This window comes from Opisthocomus hoazin, chromosome 6 (assembly GCF_030867145.1).
Source record: "Opisthocomus hoazin isolate bOpiHoa1 chromosome 6, bOpiHoa1.hap1, whole genome shotgun sequence".
NCBI lineage: Eukaryota > Metazoa > Chordata > Aves > Opisthocomiformes > Opisthocomidae > Opisthocomus > Opisthocomus hoazin.
Genome location: NC_134419.1, coordinates 47,443,220 through 47,466,555, shown reverse-complemented (window position 1 = coordinate 47,466,555; position 23,336 = coordinate 47,443,220). Strand labels below are relative to the sequence as shown.

The following is a 23,336-nucleotide window of genomic DNA, read 5'->3' as shown; positions in this document are numbered from 1 at the left end:
ACAATAACTCTGATTATTGAACTAATTCACAACTTACTGTTTAATTTATCTGCAAACAATACGTGGTAAATGGCTTAATTTTAACCCTGGAGAAGGTGTGAGTTCATCACATCTCTTGATTCTGCCAATAACCTACATGTTACTTGGGGGCAAAGCTTGTCACTAATTAAAAATCCCGTAATAGGCAACGAGAGTGTTTACACTGCCTGGTTTCTAACTGTTGGTCAAACAAGTTCTGAGATCCTGTAGCACCCAAGTGTTCTGCTAATTTAATGGCAGCTGTTCCACAACAGCAACTGTGCCTCATCCAGAAACAACCAGTTCCTTATTTATTAGAGCAGATCAGGGAGCGGAGTCAGGCCCTGGCATGCCTCGCCATCACCTCGCATCAGGAGACCATCAGCCTGTTGGTTCACTTCCCCTCACCCACCAACTCTCACAGCGTTTTATCCCACTGGTCCCTCCGAACGGTGAACGAGGCTCACTGGATGCAGCATACTCTTGCCTTATCAGTAGCAGGAACAGCAAAGCATAGAAACGGCGTTGTGCAAGTACCACCCTTTTAATTAATGGCGAAGTCCCTTTGTGCAGCTTGCCCTGCGCTGCCAGCGTAATGCGCCTTGCCCTGTGCTGGCCGCTACGCTGGGCTCGCGCTGGCTGCCTGGGTGATGCACGTTGAAGGACTGCAGCGAACAGCTCTACGGACACAGACTTTATTATGCAGCGCTAGCGTGGTAGCACACGCGACTGAATGAGCCTGGCAGCGCAGCAGGTACAGCTACGGGACGTGAGCATGCCTTGTAGCTCTGGCCCAGGGCTAGCTGGTGAGCGTGTCGGGGAGGCTCTGTTGCGGTGGCCGCTCTCCTCGCTTGCGGGTCCAACAAATATTGCTGCCTCTCCAGCGACTGGCTGGCGGGAAGGGAAGGGCCAGTCCAGCTACCTGGTGTCAAGAGGGTCCTCCCAACACAGCTCCCTTCAGTTTCACTAACTGTAAATAAAAGAGGAAGGGGCACCAGACAGATCTCACAGTTGCTTTGATTGGTGACTGTGCAAGCGTGTCCTCCGTCCAGCGCGGGCTGCCCTGCTCAGAGGGACTGCCGGGCTAGGGAGCCCTTCATGTGCTCCCAGTTGTTATAGAGAGCGTAGAGGCCAGTGAGCGTCAGACCTGCAATGCCACCTCGTGCTATCCCGCGCACTCCACCTGAAAAACAGATTAAAACCCATTAAAGTTACATCCGAGGAAACGGTCAGCTACAGCAACTTCCAAGAAGCTGTTCAAATCCAGACATGTCTTAATAAAACAGAGTTTTTCTTTTGTGAATAACTTTCCAGAAAGGCTCCCTGTGCTAACTCTACCCTCCCCTCAAACCTGCTGCCAGGCTCAGGAAAGGCCATTCCTGATCCTGACACCAGTTCTGCTGGTGTGACTTCCCCTCAACCTTGTCAGCACTACTGCCCCACTGAACCCCAGCAGAACACTTGAAGCACAGCTGGCTTTTCCAAAGTCCTACTTTATCCCATCTGTTCTCAACACAGGTCTTTACAGACAGATACGATCTCTTCCTGCTTTCAGAACTCCCCCAGTTAGGATTTCAGATGAGGAACAATGATGTTCATCAGTTACAGTAACTCGGTTTGGGGGGAAGGAGAAAGGGTAGGAGGGAAACAAGTGAACGCAGTAGCAGCTGATGTGGATGTAACCTTGGGTGCCTGAGGTTCACAAGGGCCACTATGCAGAACTTTGCACAGCTTTTGTGTTTGGAATTTTTTGGAAAAAAAAAAAAAACCTAAATGAAAGGTATCAACTGGCAAGAATTTACTAGGGCATATGTTGAACAACTTTCATTATTCTTACTACTATTAATCTTCAAAATTATCGCCCTACAATGGCAAAAATTGAGTCACACAGACAATTAAAAAAATCTTTTTTACTGCTCACTCAAGACTTTCAGCTTCTGCAAGTTGTGAAGGTAAAAATACAGGGCAAGTCTGGCTACTGCCGGCAGCCAGCACACGTGGCTGGAGCTGGGACTCAGGTGGCATCCCAACTCCATTCCACCCATGCGAGGGTTGTGGTGTGCAAGGGCAGAAGTAGACTTGTGTTGCTTTTACTAACCAGCAGAATGTTGCTGTTCCTCAGCAGCAGACAGTGCCTTGGTAAAGCTCCTAGAATGCACTACAAATGCACAGAAACACCTGAGAGTATGACCCTCAACACTAGGAAAACCTCACTGAGTTTGATTCTGCAATGTTTATCAATCCCAACTGAAGCAAGTTAGATAATGTGTACAGTGTACAGAACAAGGCCAGTTTCTGCTTACAGCTAGATAAAACCTGCCTGCTTTACTGGAAAAACTGGCAGTGGAATTCAGGTTCCTCAAACTTGAAAAGAAATGCATCTCAGTAACTGGTGGATTTTTTTCTTTCTTTTTTTTATTATGGGTCATAAAGTTGCCTCACAGAACTGCATTTAGGCTTGTAGTGGGTCAAGAAGCTGTTGGCGTCAGCCAGACTGAGACCGCATTACCTGTGTGCAAGGTTAAATGGACTTCATTCCGGTTGTTAAACCTGCTCATGGTACCCAGGCACGTAATGAAACCAAGAAAGTGCAGAAGTTGGACTCTGTACCAGAGATCGTGTCTAGCCAAGGTTTCTAGAAATTTCATTGCCAGACTAGCTGTGATAATTTGAGAGCTTTTTGGGATATAAGCCTAACTTAGTTCACTGTCCCAACTGTTGAGAACTCAATAGCTCTAAGGAAAGCCATACTCTTTATGCACCGCTGTGCCTAAACCAGGATTTAGGAATGCAAATGTAGACTTCTATTTTTGATAGTTCATCCTGAATTTGTTGCACAAAAAGCTTTTTACATGCAGGGGCTGCAGCTGGGTACACAGAACTAACCATGTGCAAGCAGCTCCTGGCAAAGAGCCACAGCTGCAATGTAAAGGACACTTTGTGCAAAACAAATATTTGAGAATCTGTAGAAATACTAACCCCTCATTACTGTGGGGGAAAACGAATAGAACATTAGAGCCTGATTTTGTGCTGTTCGTACCGGGAAGCAATTGCTCCCAGAAGAAACCCCCAGAGGGCTCCTAACCATTCGGGTGTACAGGGAAATGCACGACACATGCGCCGTCCTCACAGAATGCAATGCAGTACAGAACTGTGGCTACTCCCGCAGACTCTTCCCTCAGTCCCCAGGCTCAGTTATTCTCCTTTCCCCTTAAACTCCTGTTCTCCTACGGAAGAAAGGTAGGTTGAAGGCTGATCAAGCCTGGTTCCCGATTCTGTGAAGTCAGGATTGTACAAGAAAGGTAACTTGTTTCATTTGGAAAGCTGAGCCATTTTCTAGCATCCACGCAGACTCGGACACAGCGCTGCTAGGACAGACCGCTCCTAACACAAAAAATGTTATCATTTTCATGTGTTGAGGTCAGCCAGGTGAGGATGGCAGCTCTGAATCCACTTACAAAGTGCCATCCATGGGGCCTAAAGCAGTCTGAGGGTCTTGCAAATAGCTTGGGGCCCCTTGGACTCTGCTGAAGAAGGTGTTTCAATGGAAGTCTGTTTCACAAGCAGGAACTGAACTTGTGCAGTTGGTATAGGTGCGTTACTGAGTGAGTTAGAAAAAAATTCAAGAGGAAAACATGTAAGAAATATTTCTTACCAGGTTACCTATGCCTCTGCTACAAAACTTTACCAGTAACTTTTTCTGTAGCAGTTGCACCTGGTTTCTGAACTATCCACAGTAATTACAAAAAAAGGAAAACAAACCTTCTTTCCCTAACTGGTTAGATTTGCATCTGAGTAAATACCTCCAGGCCTGTGGCAGACTTCAAACAGTAATGCACTGCACAATGCAGCCCAGTTGCTGGGCAGGAAACGTCAAGCACTCTAAGAAGATTACTTTGTTCAAAAAAAGAAATTCTCCACTCCCATCCCAGCTGTGTTTGCATGATAGAACATGTTCCCACCCCTTCTCTGCAATCACCCTCTGCAAGCCTCTGATACCAAGCCTGCCTTGACAAACCCTGCTAGAAACATGGTCATAAGCCTCTAATCTTGCATGTCTGAGTAAGATAACTTAAAGTTCCAGCTGACAGACGTTTCTGAAAGCAGGTATTTTGAGATTGGGCAACTTGCACAATAGTTGGGAAATGCTATGGGTTTCCAAAGACACATTTGATGGTCTCTAAATAAGAATTTAGTTCTGTGTCTTTAGCTGCTGCACCCTTTCACCATAGAGTATTGTCCTCCTTCTATGCATTTTAAAATAGGTTTCAGAGCATGCTGCGCAATGACACAGCATTCCAATAGCATAGCTTTGCATTTCTTCATGGCACAATCCACTCCTAACACTGAATTTTACTTGTGTAGTAAGTAAAACCATTATCTGTATCGCATAACATGAGGGCAACATCTTCCATTTAGGACCCTACTGTCTATTTTCAGAATGTGTTACTCCACTATCCTGGGATAGCTCCTGGGATGTTTAAAGCAAGAACCAGCCAACAGCAAACACTAGAAACACCTTAACTGAAAACCCAGGCCCATGTATTTATGCCAAACAGAAGAAATGTCATAGTTAAGTTATTAGTTTTCTGTCTTGCAATCTCCCTCTCAGATATTCAGAATGTAAACAGTTTCTCTTCCTTTAGGGCTTCCAGGAACAAAAATACTTTAAATGTTTTGAAGGGATTGACTTTTCAAATGTACAAGGCAACCTCAGTTTTGCTCCAGATTCAAGCACAGTGGCAGCTAACCAGACTTGCTGAACCATCAGGCAGAAACTTGTTTGAACATCTGTGGGTGGTTCTGTCAGTAGAAAATTTGAACAGTTTCCTCCTGCTGCTCCATGGGAGTCATTTTGTGAAATCTTGTAAGCGTGGACAAAGACTGTGGGTACAGAAATTACTAAGGAAACTGAAACTTCTTTTTGGAAGCAAGATACATTTCAGAAACGCACATTCCCATTTCATACTCCTGCAGCTAAGACAATGATGTGGTTAAAATACAGAAACAACAAAGCTTGAAATAGGGAAAATTTCCCGTAGTTACTGTGGTGTGAAGACTAAATTTGAAAAACAGTAAGAATTTACAGTTTAATTCATAACTTTAGAAGTAATAAAGCTGTTGAAATTACTTTGCAAACATTATTAAAATTCCCTATTTTCTCACTGAGGGCAAGCAGCAGCACCTGACTGACAGGAGACTGCTTCAGCTACTGTAACTGGCAGCAACAAGCCTGCAAATCCCTGCAGCCCTGAGAACTTAGCTCACTGTTTCTGCTTAGCAGAGCTGGGCAGCGCTGCTCTCAGTGGCCATGCATATTCTTAGACATTAGCCCTCAAGTAGCAACAAAAGCCTCAACAAGCTATTACCTGAGTGCCTGCTTATACCTACCTTGCCCGCACCTCTTCCTTATTTCAGATCCGAAACAAAATCCTTTGACTAAACACCATTTGATTAATAGTCCTATAGACTTCTTATGCTAAAAGATTTTAAGAGGTTCTTAATTTCTAAAATGCATGACAGCCCTGAACTTCAAAGTTCAGAAGCAAATCCTTTACTTGCTTTTCTCCAAATAATGCAGAAAAACACGCTCTCCCAGAGCCATGCCTGCAGCAGTCTGCAAAAAAAGCTCCTCTTTCCCCCTACCCCATCAAACACAAACAAGAAAAAACCCATCTGGCCCAAAGGAAAATGGATTGAGCCCAAAGGGAAGAGACTTTTATAGGTCAAGAAGTAGCTGGCTAACACAGCTGCTCTGAACTCCTACCTACTGAGTGTCACAAAACTGATCTTTAGCTCTGGCCAGACTTTACAGCTAAGCAATAAAACATTTAGCCCTTCTTAATAAACTCATAATGTATTGACTTATCAGGCTTGCGTTCTGAGGTCTTAAAATAACAACTACTCCCTTCAGTTATTGCTAGCATGCAATTCCCTTCCTCTCTTCTTTTATACCAAGTTATGTAACATCTATTGTGCAAAAGGCATGAGATGCTCTATCTAGTATCGGGTTCCTACTGCACAGAAGTACAGTAAACAAAATAATTTAGTTTGTCCAAAGCATCACTTTACTTATTGTCCCTGCTCAAGGGGCGCGGGAGGGAATATCTAATAAAAAGAACATCTACAACCTGTGTAACCCTGAGATAAGAGGTAAAGGTTATTTAACTTTTTTGCTTACTGAAGTCTCTACCAGAAACTTCAATGAGAAATTAATGGCTGTCACACTGGGTCAGACCAAAGTCCCACCTAGCTCGGTATTTTTTCTTCCTAAGTGATCAATCCTGCGTGCTTGAGGAGGAGTGCAAGATCCTCTGCCAGCTGTACATTTGTGACATGATGACTGGAATCACATGCACTTTCATGGTGGGAGGGAATAACAGTGACATGATGCACAGTGACAATCATCTTTTTTGATTGTGGCTATTTTCAGAGACTAATACAATTGAGAAAACAAACTGAAGAGGCTTGATTTAGAAACGAGGTTGAAAATGTATGCAAGAGGGCTAAATACTTGTCTGTTTTAAGGTATATTAGCATTTGTGCTTAGTAACATTTATCGGAAAAAACTTGGCATGACAGATCTTAATTTCTGCCTTTGCTTGAAGTTCAAGAATAAAAATAGTATCTTACTAAATGGAAAAGCCATCCTCATGGACTTAGGACATCAGACTCCCTTTTAGCAAAACTCAAACAGGACTAAGTTGCAACAACTTTTCTACTACATATGCCACTGGCAAAGGAATACAAAGGGTTTTCTTTCATCTGTCGTTCAACTTCTACCCAGAACACTCAGTTTAAGCCGCGAGCTAAAAACCCAGCTTTCATGAAGTTGCAAGTCTAGTGTAACAAGTTAATACCGTACTTGCATTGCAACATTTGGGATAAAATCTTGTAAGTAATCTTAGTATTAAATTTCATTCCAAACAAGTGGGAAAACCAGAGCTCATTTTGGTCAAAGGGATCAGCTAGTGTGCCGTTTCAATGCTCCTCAAATTAGTTTTACTTTCAAACTCAATTCAGCATCTGTTTACCGAGATGGAGTCCAGCTAACAGGTGGTTTGTAATGCCAAGTTAGCAGTATCTGACTCGCTCTAAGGAGGACCACCAGAACTCTTGGGGACTTCACTGCTTTAGTCACTTGCAAAGGGGAACTTTCAGTGACTAACAGCACCTCCAGCAAACAGAGGAGGGCTGAACTTCCACAGTCCTCGCCTGCAGACTCTTTAAAGTTCTCGCACACAAGCTGTGTGTTAAGGAGCCTTCCACAAAACCGTTCACAATCTAATGGCTTTAGAACATGTGTATTTGGAAAGCCTTTGTTTGACTGCTGGCATTTGGGTAATGATTAACACCTCTACGAGGACAATTTTGACTACTGGGACCAGTTTAGAGCAACAACTCTTGCCTTCAAAAAGTCTTCCCACTGTTTGTTTGGTTTTTTTCCCCTGTCTGCTCATCCCTCTTAGCAAAGCCTTAATCATTTGTTTCAGAAATTCAGTCTAGGTTTTGTAGCGTACCCAAGAATATTTTTCAGCGCAGCAGGGTTGCTGATGTGATTCCTCCATCAATGTTATGTTTAAACATGAACCAGAAAGTCATCATAAAAAAATCTGCCATACTTTATACAGTTTCTTCTTAAATACATTCCTGATCTCTTCACAAAACAGGAATAACAGAAGTATGAAATCTGAGTGTTTGAACAGCACTGCCTCCAACTCTGTATCCACCCTTTGTGGATCGCAGAACAACCTTGATTTGAAATGGTGTGCTTGGAGGAGTTTTCATCCGACACTAAAATATGGGGATTTATAACAGAAATGTCCCTGATAGCTTTCAAATTTTCCTTTTTTTAATGCCAACAAAACATGGCATTCTGTGTAACGCAGGGAACAATTACAATAGACATCACACATGTGAAATGATCATTTGCATATGGTTTAAATATTCAAGATATTTTTAGATAAATATATATTGAAGCTGAGTAAAGGCATAACTAAGAGGGAAGCTTTACCATACAGAATTAGGAAGGGCACTCTGGCATAAAGTGACAGGAGATGAAGCATGGAAGAAGCAGCAAGGGGGTCAGAGCGTGAAAGAAAAAAAGAAAAATAATATTGGAATTAAATTCTTCAAATATGAGTATCATCTTTTGCACTTTCAGAACCAATCCTTGACCTCTGAAGTCTACTCAAATTTTCTGCATATGGTGAAAAATGTATTTGAGTTTCTGTACACTACAGTTCATATGCACAACACACTTGAAATAGAATACTCTAATGAACACAGACTTATTCACTACAGTCACCTTTATCAGTGGTACTACTAGCTCAGTAGATCTTCTGTTACAAAACAAAAGCCCTGCTGTGCTCTGGTAAGAAAATTTTTTGTAGTGTCAGATGACCGTGCATGTGACTGGAGCAGTTAGCCATGGCTGCAATGTGCCAAAAAAAGAGATTACACCTAATGCCAGCTCTGTACTTCTGCAAGGTAAGGGGGAAGCGCCTGCTGGAGCGCCGGATGGCAGTTCTCCTTCTTAATGGTAACTTCCTGCAGAAAATGTTAGACTTCTATATTGCTACCCTATCCAGCTGTTGTCAGCCATCTAGCACATCACTCACGAAATCCCAAATAAGTAGTCGATTACAAGAGAGCTATGTGCTCTTGCAAGGTTAAGTACACAAGCTATTATTTATGAAGGCTGCTCAAGCCCATTATTTCTGGTTTCAATTAGTCTAGACCAACAGAGAAATAAGACGTCTCAAACTGGTTTGCCCCATATGTAATGCTGACCTTCAAGAACACTTCCAAGATGCTGAGGCTCAGTTTGATACGCAAAAGTACACAGGTTAATCCTTGAATTTTCTCCTCAGTAAAATACAGGTGAATCATCTACCCAAACCTTTATCGAGGTACTCAAAACTCATACTTCTTTCCTGCGGTAATGCCAATCTGTGGTACACAGCAGTCCTCTAAAAAAGATGATCCCTCCAATTACTGAGCTTGGAATATGTGTTAATAGGTGTTTTGCTGATGAAGCTCGGACCCTCTCTTCTGCAAACAATTCAGTATGCATCAGCAAACTAACCTTAAATCCATGCTGTTCTCAAATAACATTGTTTGTTGGTTTTGTCCACTGTGCAAAGACTACAGTCCTACCACAAGGCAACAGTTTCACAAAAAGCTAGGTAATAACTTCATAAATATAGTCACTTATTTCTTCATACTTTAGTGATGTGGATTTGTAAAACTGGTTTATCAAAAAAACAAACAAACAACCACAAAACAAAGAAAAAAAAAGGATCTATGTTAAATTTGAATTCCTGATTTTCACTTTCTTGAGAGTATTTTTTATTAGCCCTTATTTGGAAAGTAATTTTGCCTTACACTCTATTTAGGATTGTACTGGATGAATACCACTGTTTCATTTATGCTTGGAGAAGGTAATCTCATCTTAGTATTTCTAGTTGTTGTTGCTTAACATCAGCAGTAGCCAGCATCAATTTAAGCTTCTTTTTTGCCATTAAAAAAATCGTTTCACTTAGCTGAGAAAAGACACTTAACTGCATGGCATCTAGCAGACAACTGAGACCCCCTAACCCACACACTGTTTCTCACACAGCTAAAACTACTTAAGGAAAACTTGCATTAAAAAAATTCCAGCTGAATGAAATTGGATTCTTTCCAACTTCCACAGGACTAACAATAATCATGAGAGCTAAATTGTGTCTGTCATACACTGAATAAACACTCAAACGTTTACTCAGATTTATAGTTAGATTGTATAAAATACACACCCAGCTCACTTTTAGCTGTGCTTTTCTGCAGGAATAAAACCAATAGTTTCTCAAGTCCATGAGTGGATGCAGGCAAATGGGAACTCCCTTCAAAAGGGAAAGGGGATGGGCAAGGGGAGGAATACACAGAACACAGCTTGACTGCATCAAGATAAAAATTCTGACAAGTGATTCATGTGATAGTACCTGGAGCTGCAGAGAAACCACATTCTAGTTCTATGTTTCTAGTGTATCATTTTTACACTGCCAATTTCCAAAGCAGGATAATGTTTAGTTAAAGTAATGACAATCCTCATAACTAGGATAAAGCACAAGAGGAAAACTAGAAACATTTTGCCACCCTACCAGTGCTTTTGTACAGCATTCCTGTCAAGGTTCCAGCAGCTATGGTGTTCAGGTCATCTTCTGCACCTCGTGTTTTTTCAATGATGACTCCAAACGCACTGTAAAGTAGAGCTGGGGAAGAAAAACATATTTAAAAAATTCAAATTAAAATTCCCATTCTCTGACACATAAGGCTTAGAATCCAGGCTTGGTGTAACTATTTAGACTATGCTTCTGAAGCACAGATTTTTCTGTTCACTTAAACTTGGGGGGGGGCGGGAATCCTCTGCCAAACCATACCTTTGGTGGGTTTTTTCCCAGACCTATTTCTATTTTAAAGAAAATTTTTCCTTCTCTAGCTATAGTTTGGTTATAAAATAGCATTCTTCATGACATCTAGTACTGTCTCAAGACACGATAAATATGTGATAGAAAGCACTGACCGAAGTCTAAGACCATTTCGCTAGTTCAAATTTGTTTAAACACTGTTGAGGGTTTAACTTTGTCTTGGTAGGCTTTATACTGTCATCTGTGGATGGCATGAAACTAAACAACACTTTCTAGATAGCAGAAAAAATTGTTGCCCATGTGTGACCAAATTGAAATGCAAGTTAAATGCAACATTTGGATCATGTTATTGAGGGCTGGGGAGTACAATGGGCTATATCTCCCTTACAAATGACTATTAGATTGCGTGGGATTTGACATTTACAGCTGCTTCACCTCTGCCTGCATAGGAAAACTTTGTCTCCAAAGGGCTTTTTGCTGCAGGAGAACTCTGGGGACTGTCCTAGAAAGGATCAGAAAGAGAAACGCATGGACTTCTAGTATGGCTGCATATGTAATATACGCGTTTTGAAGGGAGAAGGTACCCTCATCTTCACCCCTCATGGTATAATCAGATTTCATGCTGACAAAGAACAGTAGAGTATGTCATCACTGTAAAGTGATGAAGACGCCATGCCACCACAATTCATCCCCTGTCCTCCAAGAATCTGAAATCTTTACTTCTGCTAAAAAGCATGTAAATCTTTCACAACCAACCATATTTATGTCAATGAGTTGAACCGTAGCATCCTTCTCCATTTGGTGTAGGCAATGGTATTTTACCTTGTCTTTGTAGCATGTAGCATTAACAACGGGAGGAAGGAAGAGCTGAATTCAACAACTTTTTTTGTAGCAGTTTAACACAGATGTTGCTACCTCTTTTCAGAAGCATAATGACAAAAATTGTCAGAAGTAACAAAAAGAATCTCTGAAGTACAAAAATGCTGCGCAAGTGCAAGAAGAAGCAAAAATACTTCAGCTCCTTGAAAGGAACTTCTCCTCTGATAGCTAGGACATGGCAGAGCTATACCAAATCCCAAAACATCAAGTTCTGCTTAACTCTGTGACTTGGGAGGCCACATTTTACGAGAAAAACAAAAATTTATTACTGGAATGCACAAACATTTTCTTGAGTAATCTTTCTTCAAACACAGCTGAAAAAACATGTTAATGTGTCACTTAACCTGGAACCTTGAACTGCAGTGTGCCTGCATCTCGGTTTTCAGATGTTTCAGTTAGATTTGGAATAGAAAATAAGAAACAAACCAAATCATTCCATCATAAAACTTGCTAGGCAATATTCATCTCTTATGAAAAGTGCCATTCTCACCGCAGTTCAGAATCCAATCTCTAACTATGGCCTCTATATTATGCCTCGAAAGCTGACGTCCAAGTTAAATAGCAAGCTAATCTACTCTTTAGAAATAAGACTCAAACAAAACACAATAAAAGCAACTTAGCCTATGCTTTGATGCATTTTTCAAAATACATGTATATGTAGACTAGGTTATTACATGACATAATCTCCATTTTAAATATTGCTAATTTCTTGTCCATTACCACTTAGTGCAGCAATAAGTGCGGGTGGTATCATACAGGATTTTTCTATCTAAGCTACCATAATAAAAGGATAAATCTTTGTAGTCACTATCACATTTCTTCTACAGATAAACATTTTGTTGACTCTTTAACTGGAAACAGACATCAGGCAGTTGCTCACATGACCACTGAGTCTCTTCTTAGGTTATTCATGTTATTTCAGAAGTACTCAATTATAAATGGTGAATTAACTGAAATTTATTAACAAGTAAGCATTACCTATAATTTTCAGTTATTCCTGTTCTTCCACAGCTAGAGTTCTCGTTTGTAAAATACTAAAAATTTTGTGGTGCAATTACAGCCTTTTGGCTACTTATGCTTCCAATCCTATTTTAGCCTTTAATTCCCTTTTCAATGCCTACTGAAATGCCCTCATGTCCCAAAGAAAAAAAAAATGCAGTTTTTCCTGATGGATTTCATAATGAAAATTTAGAGAATACACTTCCCCAGCAAACAGTTATATCTTTAAACTGTTTTTCTTGCAAAATAATGAGTTTACTTACCCAGAGATCCCAGAGTGTTAGCCCACAACGCTCCTTGCCTTGTCACCATATTTAGAATTCTATAAAGGAGTTAAAAAGGTATTAAAAACTTTAGCTCTCTGTTTACATTGGCATAGTGTTTATGACAGTAGGCGTACTGTGTTTACATTATACATTTAATGAACCAAAAGCCCTTCAAAACAAAACAGTAAGGAAAAGCACACAGCTTGCTAACACATAACTTCCTCTACCAGGCATACTACAAATAGTTGCACATGCAATTCTGAAGGCAAATATTTAGTCCTGTCAAGTCTTCAGAAAATCTTCCTCTCTTTTAAAGTCAAACTCGTACCTTACCAAGAATCCAACCTCTTCCCTTCAAAGGACTTTCTAACCCTAGTTGGTAAATGTTCCCAACACAGTGAATACACATAGCTACTGAGAATGACTGATACACTTCTGCTCACCTAATTGGGTAAAAGAGCTCGAAAGAAAGTTCCAAAGAGTGCTCTTCCAGAAGGTCCAAGCAATACAGGGACCATGTGTCAGGGAGCATGGTGACGCCTGAACAAATGGGGTGGGTATTAACAGCAAGTCTGAACCAAAGCAAGTCAGGAAGAAAAGAGGCAATCTTCTGCACTTCCATTTGTCAAACTTAGCACCCAACAAAAGGTAAAAAGTACCCTGAGTATTTCCGTATGTATGCTTCCAGACTAGCACTAAAGAGGGAAAGCAAATCTTTAGTGCGCTCTCAGGGAAGCACAATGCCACTTCTTTTTGGCATTGGCTGTCTCCAGAACGGTGACAACAGCAGCCAGAAGAAATGACTGATCTTTATCTCCCAGCAGTGTAACACTATCGCAGGCACAGTACTGCTCCGGACAGCTGACTAGCACTGGAACGTAGTTTATTATTTACAGCAATGAGTGCCAGACATTGTTCCTTCTATTTTGAGTTCATTTTCCACTTTTATTCCATTTTTATAATTTTCATTATGAGACACAGGCCATTATCAAATACGGTTAGGCAATGAACTAAACAACATGGAAAACTTCATTTTTAAACAAGAGAAAAAAATTCTGAGAGGCTAGGGTATTGACGATCTCCCCCTAATTACAACTCCCATCCCCACTTTGTTAACATTACATTAATTCTGAATTGATGAGAAAATTCATAATTTTAATAACCATGACATACTGTGAAATATCTAATGGAATTACCAGCAAAATTCAAATTTACAGAAAAATATCTGTCTACATTAAGGACAAATTTGAAGGTAATCTAGCTAGGCACCTCTCTTCCCTGCATCTGATTAGGAAACCATGGAAATTAATGCAGTTTCAAGGTGGTGACCTTCACCAGGCCTTTTCCCTTGCAGGACAAGGACTAACAGCAGCGTGTGCCCCGACTGCCACCTGCTGGGCTTGGTCCACCAAACTTTGAGCTGAACAACATGTTTTTGTCTGACTCAGCTCATTCCAAACATATGAAATACAATTCTGCTCATCTACAACACCATGGAAGAGTCATAATTACAGTGGGGAATACTTTAGTTCTATCTTTAATTCTAGAGATGGTAAAGAAGCGGATGAAGAATACAGAACCAACTTTTTAGCAGGAGCAGAGCCAGTATAAACTGTACTAGGAAATACTAAATTCCTCTGCTAAAATCTCCTTTTCCTAAAATATTCCGGGAGAGCTATTTCATTCCTCTGTTTTCCTAAGTCTCCTTCACAGGCACTTAAGTTCTTTTACAGTTATGTCTAAACTACCAGTAATTCTAGAAGGAGCAGCATACTGCAGGAAAAAAAAAAGCGTTTTCCAGTCTTTACTGCATTCTTTGACACAATCAGGTAAGATGAAAACATGGGAATGCCATGGGTGTATGTGGATGCTGTAACCCAGAACAACCTCCACCACATAACACTTGCTCAGCAGCATGCACCTATGTCATCCCTAACGCAAATCCAGGCAGGCCCAGCTTCTGCATTTTAACCTTTTCTTGGTTTTGGAAAGTTTGGGAAAGAAGAGAGAACTGGTGCTCAGGTAAGTCACAGCAAAAAACAGTTCAAACCAAGCTGTGCTTCTTCTGGGAATACTCCCATGTATCAAAACACTGTTTTGACTTTGGAGTAGTTTTCTAGTAAATATTAAAGCAGTAATTTATTCTCTAATTTTTAAGGTAAGTCAGAGGACATACCAATTGCCTCTAAATAAAAAGCAAAATGCTTGAACTGAACATCAGTATAACTAAAAATATTTCACAGCTTGATGAAGGCAAACCCTCTCATTTGCCTTCACTAAAACCACAAAAAGATTTATTTTTGCAGTATATTCAGATCTAATCTTGTACAAGCTGGAAGAAACAACTCTGTCACCAAGGTGTACTGGTTTTGAGATGAAACACTTACTGTACATTTCTAGGTTTTGACCACGCCATATTCTGTGTCTCCTTCAAGCCAAGTCGCAAACCATTCAGTGCGCCAAATGCTGCCCCTAGTTAGCATAATATCGGTTATTACTTTTTAAGAAGAAGAAAATGGAACAAAAAGAACAGTAATAGAAGCAAATACTGAGACCAGACTTGAATGTATAGACTGAAGTCAAATAGCTGTTTATGTAAGACTGGATTGCAGAACAAGACATTGATAATCTTGGCAATTACTGTGGTACATAGGTGTCACCTGGACCGCTGGGAATAGTGAAAACTGCAACCACCTACCTGTCATACAACATCCCCCAATGGTAAAAAAGGCCAGCTCAAATCTGCCTCGAGTTTTGTTGGCTCCTGTGGGCAAGATAAACTCATCTGTATCCTGGGGGGAAAAAAAACAAACACACACTTTGTATGTTCCAAGTGTACCTTCTTCAAAATGCAGGCCATATTAAATTTTTTTTCTTTACTCCATAAAATGAACTAAGAAAAAACAGGCACAACCAGTGTTTCTGGAAAACAGTTGTCCACGCTGGCACAGAGATGGAATATACTACGCGTATACTTTAATAAGAATGAAAAAAGACCTGAACAAGATAAACTGAGAACTTTTTTTTTTTCCTAGCTGTCCTAAATTTTTATAAATCACATCAGCCAAGGAACTCATATTGTGTGGCTTGTTTAATTTTTTTTAAATTACCACTTGCTCAATTACTAATTACATCTTGCAGCAAGCAATATAAGGCTCACCGCCCTCTAAAAACCTTCCTGTTGTCTGATTATGCAGCACTGTGTCCCCACTGAGCAACCTACACTGATGCAGTAATGCACTCAGGTTTCCCACTATTCTGACACTAAAGAAAAACTGCCTTTGTACTGAAGAAGTATTTCCTTGCACCGAAATACGTGACCTATTTTGAAGACATGAAAAAAGCAAGGAATACATTCAAAACTAGTGATGATCAGGCAGGAAATATGTGAGGTTGGTGGTTTTTTACTTGTGTACCTTTCTCACACAGGGACAGGCTTGTGTTCTCGTAAATCAGATTGGTCTAAAAAGCTAGAGAAATGGGCTGGTAAAAGATAAAGTGGGCCAAATATGAGACATTGACAAGAAGCACATCTGTTGATATGGTGCTAAAGCAGTAAGTTCTCTTTTTTATGCTTCTGTGCTTTCTAGTCATAGTATTATTCAACCCCATTTAACTGCTACATACAACCTCAACAACTGCAAGCTCAAGTAATTGCATTCTAAGGGGTTTTCTTAGCCCACACATGGCAGTAAATGAGGATGGCAATGAAGAAAAAAAATTGTGACTACTTTATCAATAAAATGAACCTATGGCATGGTTTCTATCTTCCCTGTAACTAGATATTTGGAGAAATTCAGTGTGTACGGTAGTTAGCAGTTTCTTACAGTTTTCACGATTGTCTATAAAATTAAGACGAAGCACTCACTGTCTGTATAGAACCTCTACATTTTTATAACGGCAACAACCTAGGAAGCCCAGCCTCAAGGTCTGTGACAAAGGCTGGCATGCTATTTTACAACGGATACCTGCTGAAGGTAACAAAAGCATTGCAGAAAACACATTTGGTTGTGACTGCATTAATGGACTAACAAGGAAAGTGGGTTTTAAAGTCATGAGTACCACTGTAGCATCCGTCATGATGGGAAGGCCAGGATCAAAATGTAAGATTCTCAACAATAAGGGTGACTTTCTCTCTGCATTCTGAAAGCAAATGGATGGTACAGGAGACCCTCACCCCTCCACGCACGCTTTCACAGACAAACCAATTTTAAAGGCTAATAATTTAAGTTCTTGTGTTTTAAAATAATTATGTCTGATATCTGTAAATGTAAAATTTCCGCTTACTAGAGTGATTGTAATTAAACTGAAGTAGATCCTTGCTGTTTTGAGAAGACAGGAAAGCTCTCAGATAAACAGGCTCCTAAATAACACTACTTTGAGAAGCTTGACTTGTTTTGGTGGGGACAGGAAAGCTCCAAGATAGACTCCTAAAGACTTCAGTACACGCTGCACAGCACTGCAGGATTTTTTAGGTCTTCACATATGACCATAAAACCGACAGAATCGAGTTCAACGCAACAAAACCAAGCCGCCTTCTCACCTGTACTAGATACCTGGGGTCCAAGTTTAAGTACGGGGACAAGGGATTCATTCCAGTCACTGAAAGGAAAAGGAAAATCGCACGCTTTAACACCAGTTTCCCTAGCAACAGTCTCACACCCAGCAGGTTAAAAGAAGGGGGCGGGCCTCGCGCGGGGGAGCAGTAGCAATTCTGCCGTTAATTTGTCCAATTGATTAAAACGCGGCACCGGCCGCCTCCCCCCCCACACCCCCGTCGTTCTCCAGAGGCCTTTGCCCAGGCCGCGCCATGTTGATTTCCTGACAGGAAGCGGGTACCGGCCCGCCCAGCCCCGCCGGTGGCCCCTGCGCCCCAGTACTCACGCGGCACCCCAGCCAGGTCGGCGTGCGAGTACCCGGCCCCGCCGGCGCCGAAGAGCCCGCCGAGGCCCGTGCCCTTGGAGTTGCCGCCGCCCTCCATGGCGCCGTCGGGCCCGCGCCCGCCGCAGCCGCCACGCTCCGCGCGCCGCCGTGAAGCGCCCCGCCGTAAAGCGCGCCAGCGCCGCTTTCCGGCCCGCGCGCCCGCCGTCGCCATGGTGAGCGGGGTGAGGCGGGCGGGGCGCCATTTTGCCGCTGAGCCGCGGCGGCCCCCGCTCGCCCTCGCTGGAGGCGGCTCGGCCTCGGCCCCGCCGCTCCTCCCGCCGAGGGGGCGGCCGGCGGGACCAGCCCGGCGCCGCGGGCCGGAGGATGCGGAGGGGCAGCGCCGCCGCTGCCGCCTCATCGTCGCGCCGTCCCCGGGGGGCGGCTGGCGCTTGGGGCCGGCGCGGGTGAGGCGGGCCCGCCGAGGATGAGCGCGGGCTGCGGGCGGGACCCCCCTCGGAAGAGAGCCCGGCCGAGCACCGCCAGCCCCGGCGGCGGCTCCCAGGGAGAGAGGCCGCCGCTCGGTCCCCGCCAGGAGAGGCCCGGGGGCGGCAGCTCCGGCGGCGGCAGCCCCGCCACCGCCGTGGGGAACAAAGGTTTGTGCCGGCCACGGCTGCGGCCTGTCCCGCGCCGCGCTTGAATCGTCCCGAAATTCGCTTCCCGGGGCAGGGCGCGTCGCTTCCCTGGGGAGGCTGCGGGAGCGGGGACGGTGCCTTTGGGCCTGATTCTTCATAAACTTCCAGGGTCAACGCGGCCGTGGGAGCGGGGTGCGAGCCGCCGGAGGCAGCGTGTGCCGTGCGTGAGGGGACGAACGCTGCCGGAGGAGCGGGGTGCTGCGCCGGGCTGTCGCGACAGAGCGGAGGGTGGCAATGGGAGCCCGCGCGGGTGTGTGGCCGCGGGCCTGGGGCGCTGCTGGCCCGCGGGGTGACCCTGCTGCTGTACCACGGAGCTGCCTGGAAACGGTTCCCCCCTGGCTTCCCGGGGTTGTTTTGATTTGGAGCTGATGCTGTCAAAATAAAATTTTGATGCACATTAAAGTACCGATTTCAGGAGTGGAATGTGGGGAAGGAAGAAAGCCCAAACAGATTTGCTGTGGGCGTCAGCTGAGAAGTTAAACCTCGATAACCACTAACTGAGAGGCAACTATGGGTGGATAATAGTTTGAAGTTATATGTATGCGCTCCTGTAGAGTGGCAAATAAGAATCCTTTAAAAATTCAGTAGTTTTCCTCGGTAGCAGATTCTGATGAATGGTTTGGTTTTGGGGGATGGTTTGGGGAATCTTGAATAGGAATTTAGAGACCACTTTAAAAATAATTACACCAAAGCCTGTTATTATTGTTTACGCTGAATGGAAGCATATGTTGTCTTTTTGTTGCCTCATACGTTTTTATCGCCTTATCTGTAGCAAAAAGAGACGTTAGTAGTATTAAAGAAAAATTGTGTATGTTATCCTGGTTATAGGGTTTAAGTGGCCAGTCAGACGTGGAAGTTGAGACCAAAGCCACTTCAGGGAGGTTGGACTAGATGACCCACAGAGGTCCCTTCCAACCCCGAACATTCCATGATTCTGTGATTCTGTTCTGTGCTGCTGCTGTCATTTCTGTGTATTGTGCCCATGAATAAGTATTCCTTCCTCGATGCAAGTTTTGTACCTCTCCACTTGCCTTTGGAGAAGTTAATTCATGTTGTGTTTTAACATGTCTCTTCAGGTTTTTTTTCTGGCTGCTTCTTTCTCCTTTCCTGTAGGCAATTTGGGTTAACATTTCAAATGTAAGACAGTGAAATTTGGTAAATAGAATGACTAATATATTTGGGTTTTAGTGAATCTTTAGAAATAAAAATTTTCTAGTTCATAAAATTCATCAAACTGTTATTTTGACCCGAGTGGGGTGAAGCTGTGCATCTGTCAAAAAGTTGAATGGCTGGGTATGGCACAAGTATCCTTGTGCTTTTAATCTACATGCAGCTTGGCATTACTCCCTGGTGACCTAGTCACATGGTGGCAATTTTGCACTATTGCTTGTGCTGTTTCCTAAGAACTTAAAATGGTTTAAATATTTTCTGAGGATTACTTTTTTCTATTCTAGAAATTCTGTACTTTTGATGAGGATATTGATAACCAGCTGTAGGAAAGTGTTCAAGGCCTGGATGTTAGGGGAAGCGTTCATGAAACAATGTCTCTTATGTTACCTGTGGCCTAAGCTATCTATGCTACAAGTTACACAACCTCCATTTTCAGTAAAATGCTGAGTAGTTCAGTAGCAACTGTTAATCAGAATAGCCAGATGTGCTGTACTGGTTTTTAAGTTCTGCAAAGCTACTGTTGGCAATAGGCAAACTGCAGATTTTACTTACCCCATTGAAAGCATAAACACCTTGCACAGTCAGCAGTGGCAGGTAGATAACTTCTCCTGGCAAGTGGAAGGAAAGGGAACAGAAGCCAGTTGCCAAATTTTCAGAATTACCTTTAAATAACAACAACAAAACTAGAAACCCCTTCATATACTAATGAAGATTACTTTCCAGTTGTGAAATAGCTGCTTTGAGTTTTTTCTCTGTATTCTTCCCCCCCCCCCCCCCCCCCCCCCCCCCCCCCCCCCCCGCCAAGTCTCTGCATAATGAATTCGTGTGCTGCTGTTCTGTTGAAAGCTTGTCTGAACTGCCACATCACAGAGAAGAACCGATCACATTCACTGGAGCTGTGTTGTTGATAGTAAATGTGAAAAAACTGCATCCTTCACGTTTTGTTGCTGCTTCGGGGAGTACGCATTGATAGGCTTTACAAATTGTGTATGGATGGAAGGGAAAATAAAAAAATTCTTTTCTCAGCACTTGTCACTTCTAATGTGTCTAATCTTTATGTTAAGCCTCATGTTTTGTGGTATGCTACATACAAATTAGGTTCTTGGGTCTTCCAAGATGCCTAGTTGTTAGTTTTTTGTTTGTTTGTTTGAAGTTATGTCAGTTGCTGCTTCATTCCAAGATTCAGCAGAAGTCTTTCAGGGCTCTGTGGTGGTGGTGATTAAAGGTGATAACGAGTGTTGGAAAGTTAAAGCTGCACTTCTTTTTTTTTTTTTAAATCTAGAGATTCACTCTGTGTTTTTAGTTGTATTAAAAAAAAAAAAAGGATGAAAAAAACCCCACCGCATACCAAGCGTGGCATTTACACTGGTTATTACAGAAGCTACAGCTGCTGACTGATAGAAATTAAATGTTGCATCACATGTAGTTTTAATAGTGTGTCTGGATGCTTCCTATAGTCGAGATGATAATCAGGACTTAATTGAAGTGTTTTTATCTTCATCCAGTACAAGTTTTCTTATTCATATGCAATTATGTTGCAGTTTTATCATGTTTCATGTAATAACATAGTGAACTGTGTTTTTTCAGTTTGTAAACAACGGACAATTACCACTTGGTTGGAGAATAAAGGACCCAAGACAACAGAGTCCAAAAGGTAAAATGTACAGCATACCAATTCAAAGGTTGTGTTCTTTGGGTGGGCTTGTGGGCAGCTGAAAGTGCAGGTTGCCAGTAGGGCTGGCTACTGAAGAAAAGGCAAGCCCATTTCTGCTCCTTTCCTTACCCTGATGCATCCTCTTTGAGTATAACCGACTGACAGGTGTTCACTACAAAAAGCTGACTAGTCCTCTACCCCTCCCCTCTCACCTCCCAAAACCAACCTTTTTTGCTGACTTGGCTGCCTGAAGCACCTCACTGTTGAGGTGGATAAATATTGCTGCTCCTGCAAAGAAAGAGGTGGGAACCTGCAGCAAGGGAAGGCAAAGTGGGACTGCTGCTTCCAGTGGCAGCCAACCCCTAGGTCAAGTTAGCTGTAATACCAGACTATGTCCCGAGTCAACAGCTCTGCTTTTATTTTTGTTTAACATAGGGCAATAACAGCTACAGATTTTGGCTGATGGTGCTGCGTTCAACTCACAGCTCTGTTGATAATTTACAACAGAAGTCTGTTTTGGTTCATCTCATTGGACTGTGATTGTAGTTAAAGCAAGTACAACCTGATTTAATTTGGACCAGAGTTTACAGGTGCTCAATTGTACATTCAGGTTATTTTGTGAAAGATGTTCTAAAAGTTTTGCTGCTGAATGGTGCCAATGAAGTTTGATATTTTCTGTTAATGTAGTCTGTCAGGGGCAATGTTTGCAAGGCAGCATTAAAATTAAACTCCTGAGTTTAACTATCTGGTCCAGAGGAATATCAAAAAATATTTTCCTGTAATTGCAATTGTAAAGGTGCTGGTTTATTTTTCATTGATGTTTGATAACAGATAGAAATTGAAATCCATAGCAGTGCTAAAATAGCTAGGAAAACTTGTGATAATGATTAATACAGAAGTACACAGGGCTCAATTACAGGCTTACAGGTTGCAGCGAAGCAAAAATGTTAAGAGGATGCTTAAGGAGTACATGAATTTTTGTTATTAAGATTCCTTTTAGAATATTGCTTTTATGTGCCTTCTTCCAGCCTTGCTGACAGATTACAGTCTAGTCAGTTTTAAGCAGCAAGTTAGTCTTGTAAGCACTTCGTGTGCCTTTTTGTGGTAGTTAACATCACAATTTTAATTTATTTGAACACTGTGTTGGTGTTAGATTTGACTTATCTTAAGCTGATAACAGATGTTGTCAATACCTTTTTAAAAGTCACTTATTGAGATTGCAGCAACAACATAACCTTCATTTTTGTTGATAAAAATGTTCAGTGCAGGAACAAATGCATAGATGGGGAGTGAAATTATCATGACATGAGGCGCTCTAAAGTCTTTTTGTTTTCAAATAATCTTCCTATGGGTGAAGTTCCAAGCTATCATCTGATGCTCCTGGCCTCTTTATTTTATTATTTTTTCTTTTTGTTCTGTACTGGTTTTATCCAGAGTCCTCTTTTAGAAGAGGGTCTGTTATCATTCATGGAGGGAATTAATGCCATCAGGAATCTATTAAGATACTCAGTTGCCTAATTTAGGATTGTGTGATAATTGCGTGTTTTTCTATTTAGTGTAGATGGGAAACTGAGCAATGACCAGACATACAGAGTTTAGCGTGCTTAATTTGCATTGGTTATATACAGGAGAAGGTGTTGTTCAGAGTGATGTAATCACCAGGAGTAGTCAGGTTTTTTTAATATTTGTATGGCATCTAAGTATTTTTCTGTGTCAATACACTGACACAAAAATTCATACACTAAGCATGAAAATGGCTTTCCAATGTCTTCTTGAAAAGTTTCATCTGCTTATACAAAATTCGCTTAATTTCCCTGTGTAATCATTGGGACACTTTTCTTTCCATTCGTTGCATGAGACACCACAGGACAAATGAGGTTATTTTGCTCTTCAAAAATAATGATAGATTTAATGTGTCTTTTTATTATCAATTCTGGATAGATTTTACTCTTATGCTTCTGTATTGAAATTTTTTTGAAGAGTCATGGGCTGCTTATAAAAGTAAGGAAGTAATAGGGTGTTTTTGAGACTGTGGACTACTGTGTCCTGCTCTTCTAAAAGATGAGTTTGTAGCTCTGAAGGAATGGCTACAAAACCATAGTTTTCCTTCCTGACTGTATTTAACTGATTAAAATGAAAGTTAGGGAGGACTTTATCATGACTTCTAACTTTTTTCATCTGGAGAAAATAACTAAGTAATAGCTTAATACTGTTTCGATTTGAAAATAAGGTTGTTGAATCACTGGAATAGGTTTCTGAGGTAAGCAACTGATTCATCACCTTTGGAGCCTTTAAATGGGAATACGTTGTTACTGAGCTAGGTTCCCCAGTGTAGCAAAACTTGTTGATCCTGGAAGTAGTCACTTACAGAGTGTATTGGGTAAAA

At 42.0% G+C, this 23,336-nt stretch overlaps 2 protein-coding genes and 1 non-coding gene across 4 annotated transcripts in view; 1 reads left to right on the top strand and 2 right to left on the bottom strand.

Moving 5' to 3' along the window:
* Positions 1 to 697: 697 nt before the first annotated feature.
* On the bottom strand, positions 698 to 17,602 carry LOC104338466 (mitochondrial import inner membrane translocase subunit Tim23). The gene is made up of 7 exons (XM_075423005.1): positions 17,456 to 17,602; positions 17,115 to 17,173; positions 15,270 to 15,363; positions 14,959 to 15,043; positions 12,569 to 12,627; positions 10,161 to 10,271; positions 698 to 1,201 (listed from the first exon to the last, which is right to left on the bottom strand). Exons 1-7 carry the CDS (start codon positions 17,550 to 17,552, stop codon positions 1,086 to 1,088), a joined length of 621 nt encoding a protein of 206 aa, XP_075279120.1. The 5' UTR covers positions 17,553 to 17,602; the 3' UTR covers positions 698 to 1,085.
* On the bottom strand, positions 13,245 to 13,447 carry LOC142361815 (small nucleolar RNA SNORA74). Its single transcript, XR_012764433.1, has one exon. It is a non-coding gene; the product is annotated as a small nucleolar RNA SNORA74 (small nucleolar RNA).
* A 246-nt stretch (positions 17,603 to 17,848) lies between the features above and the next one.
* Positions 17,849 to 23,336, top strand: part of PARG (poly(ADP-ribose) glycohydrolase) — a 72,664-nt gene continuing 67,176 nt past the window's right edge. Inside the window, exons 1-2 of one of the 2 annotated variants that reach the window (XM_075422994.1) lie at positions 17,849 to 18,087; positions 20,884 to 20,950. In XM_075422994.1, the coding sequence (XP_075279109.1) occupies positions 17,919 to 18,087; positions 20,884 to 20,950 (236 nt within the window). In that variant the 5' untranslated portion in view covers positions 17,849 to 17,918. The remainder of the gene's footprint in view (positions 18,088 to 20,883; positions 20,951 to 23,336) is intronic. The other variant, XM_075422995.1, reaches the window with a different exon arrangement.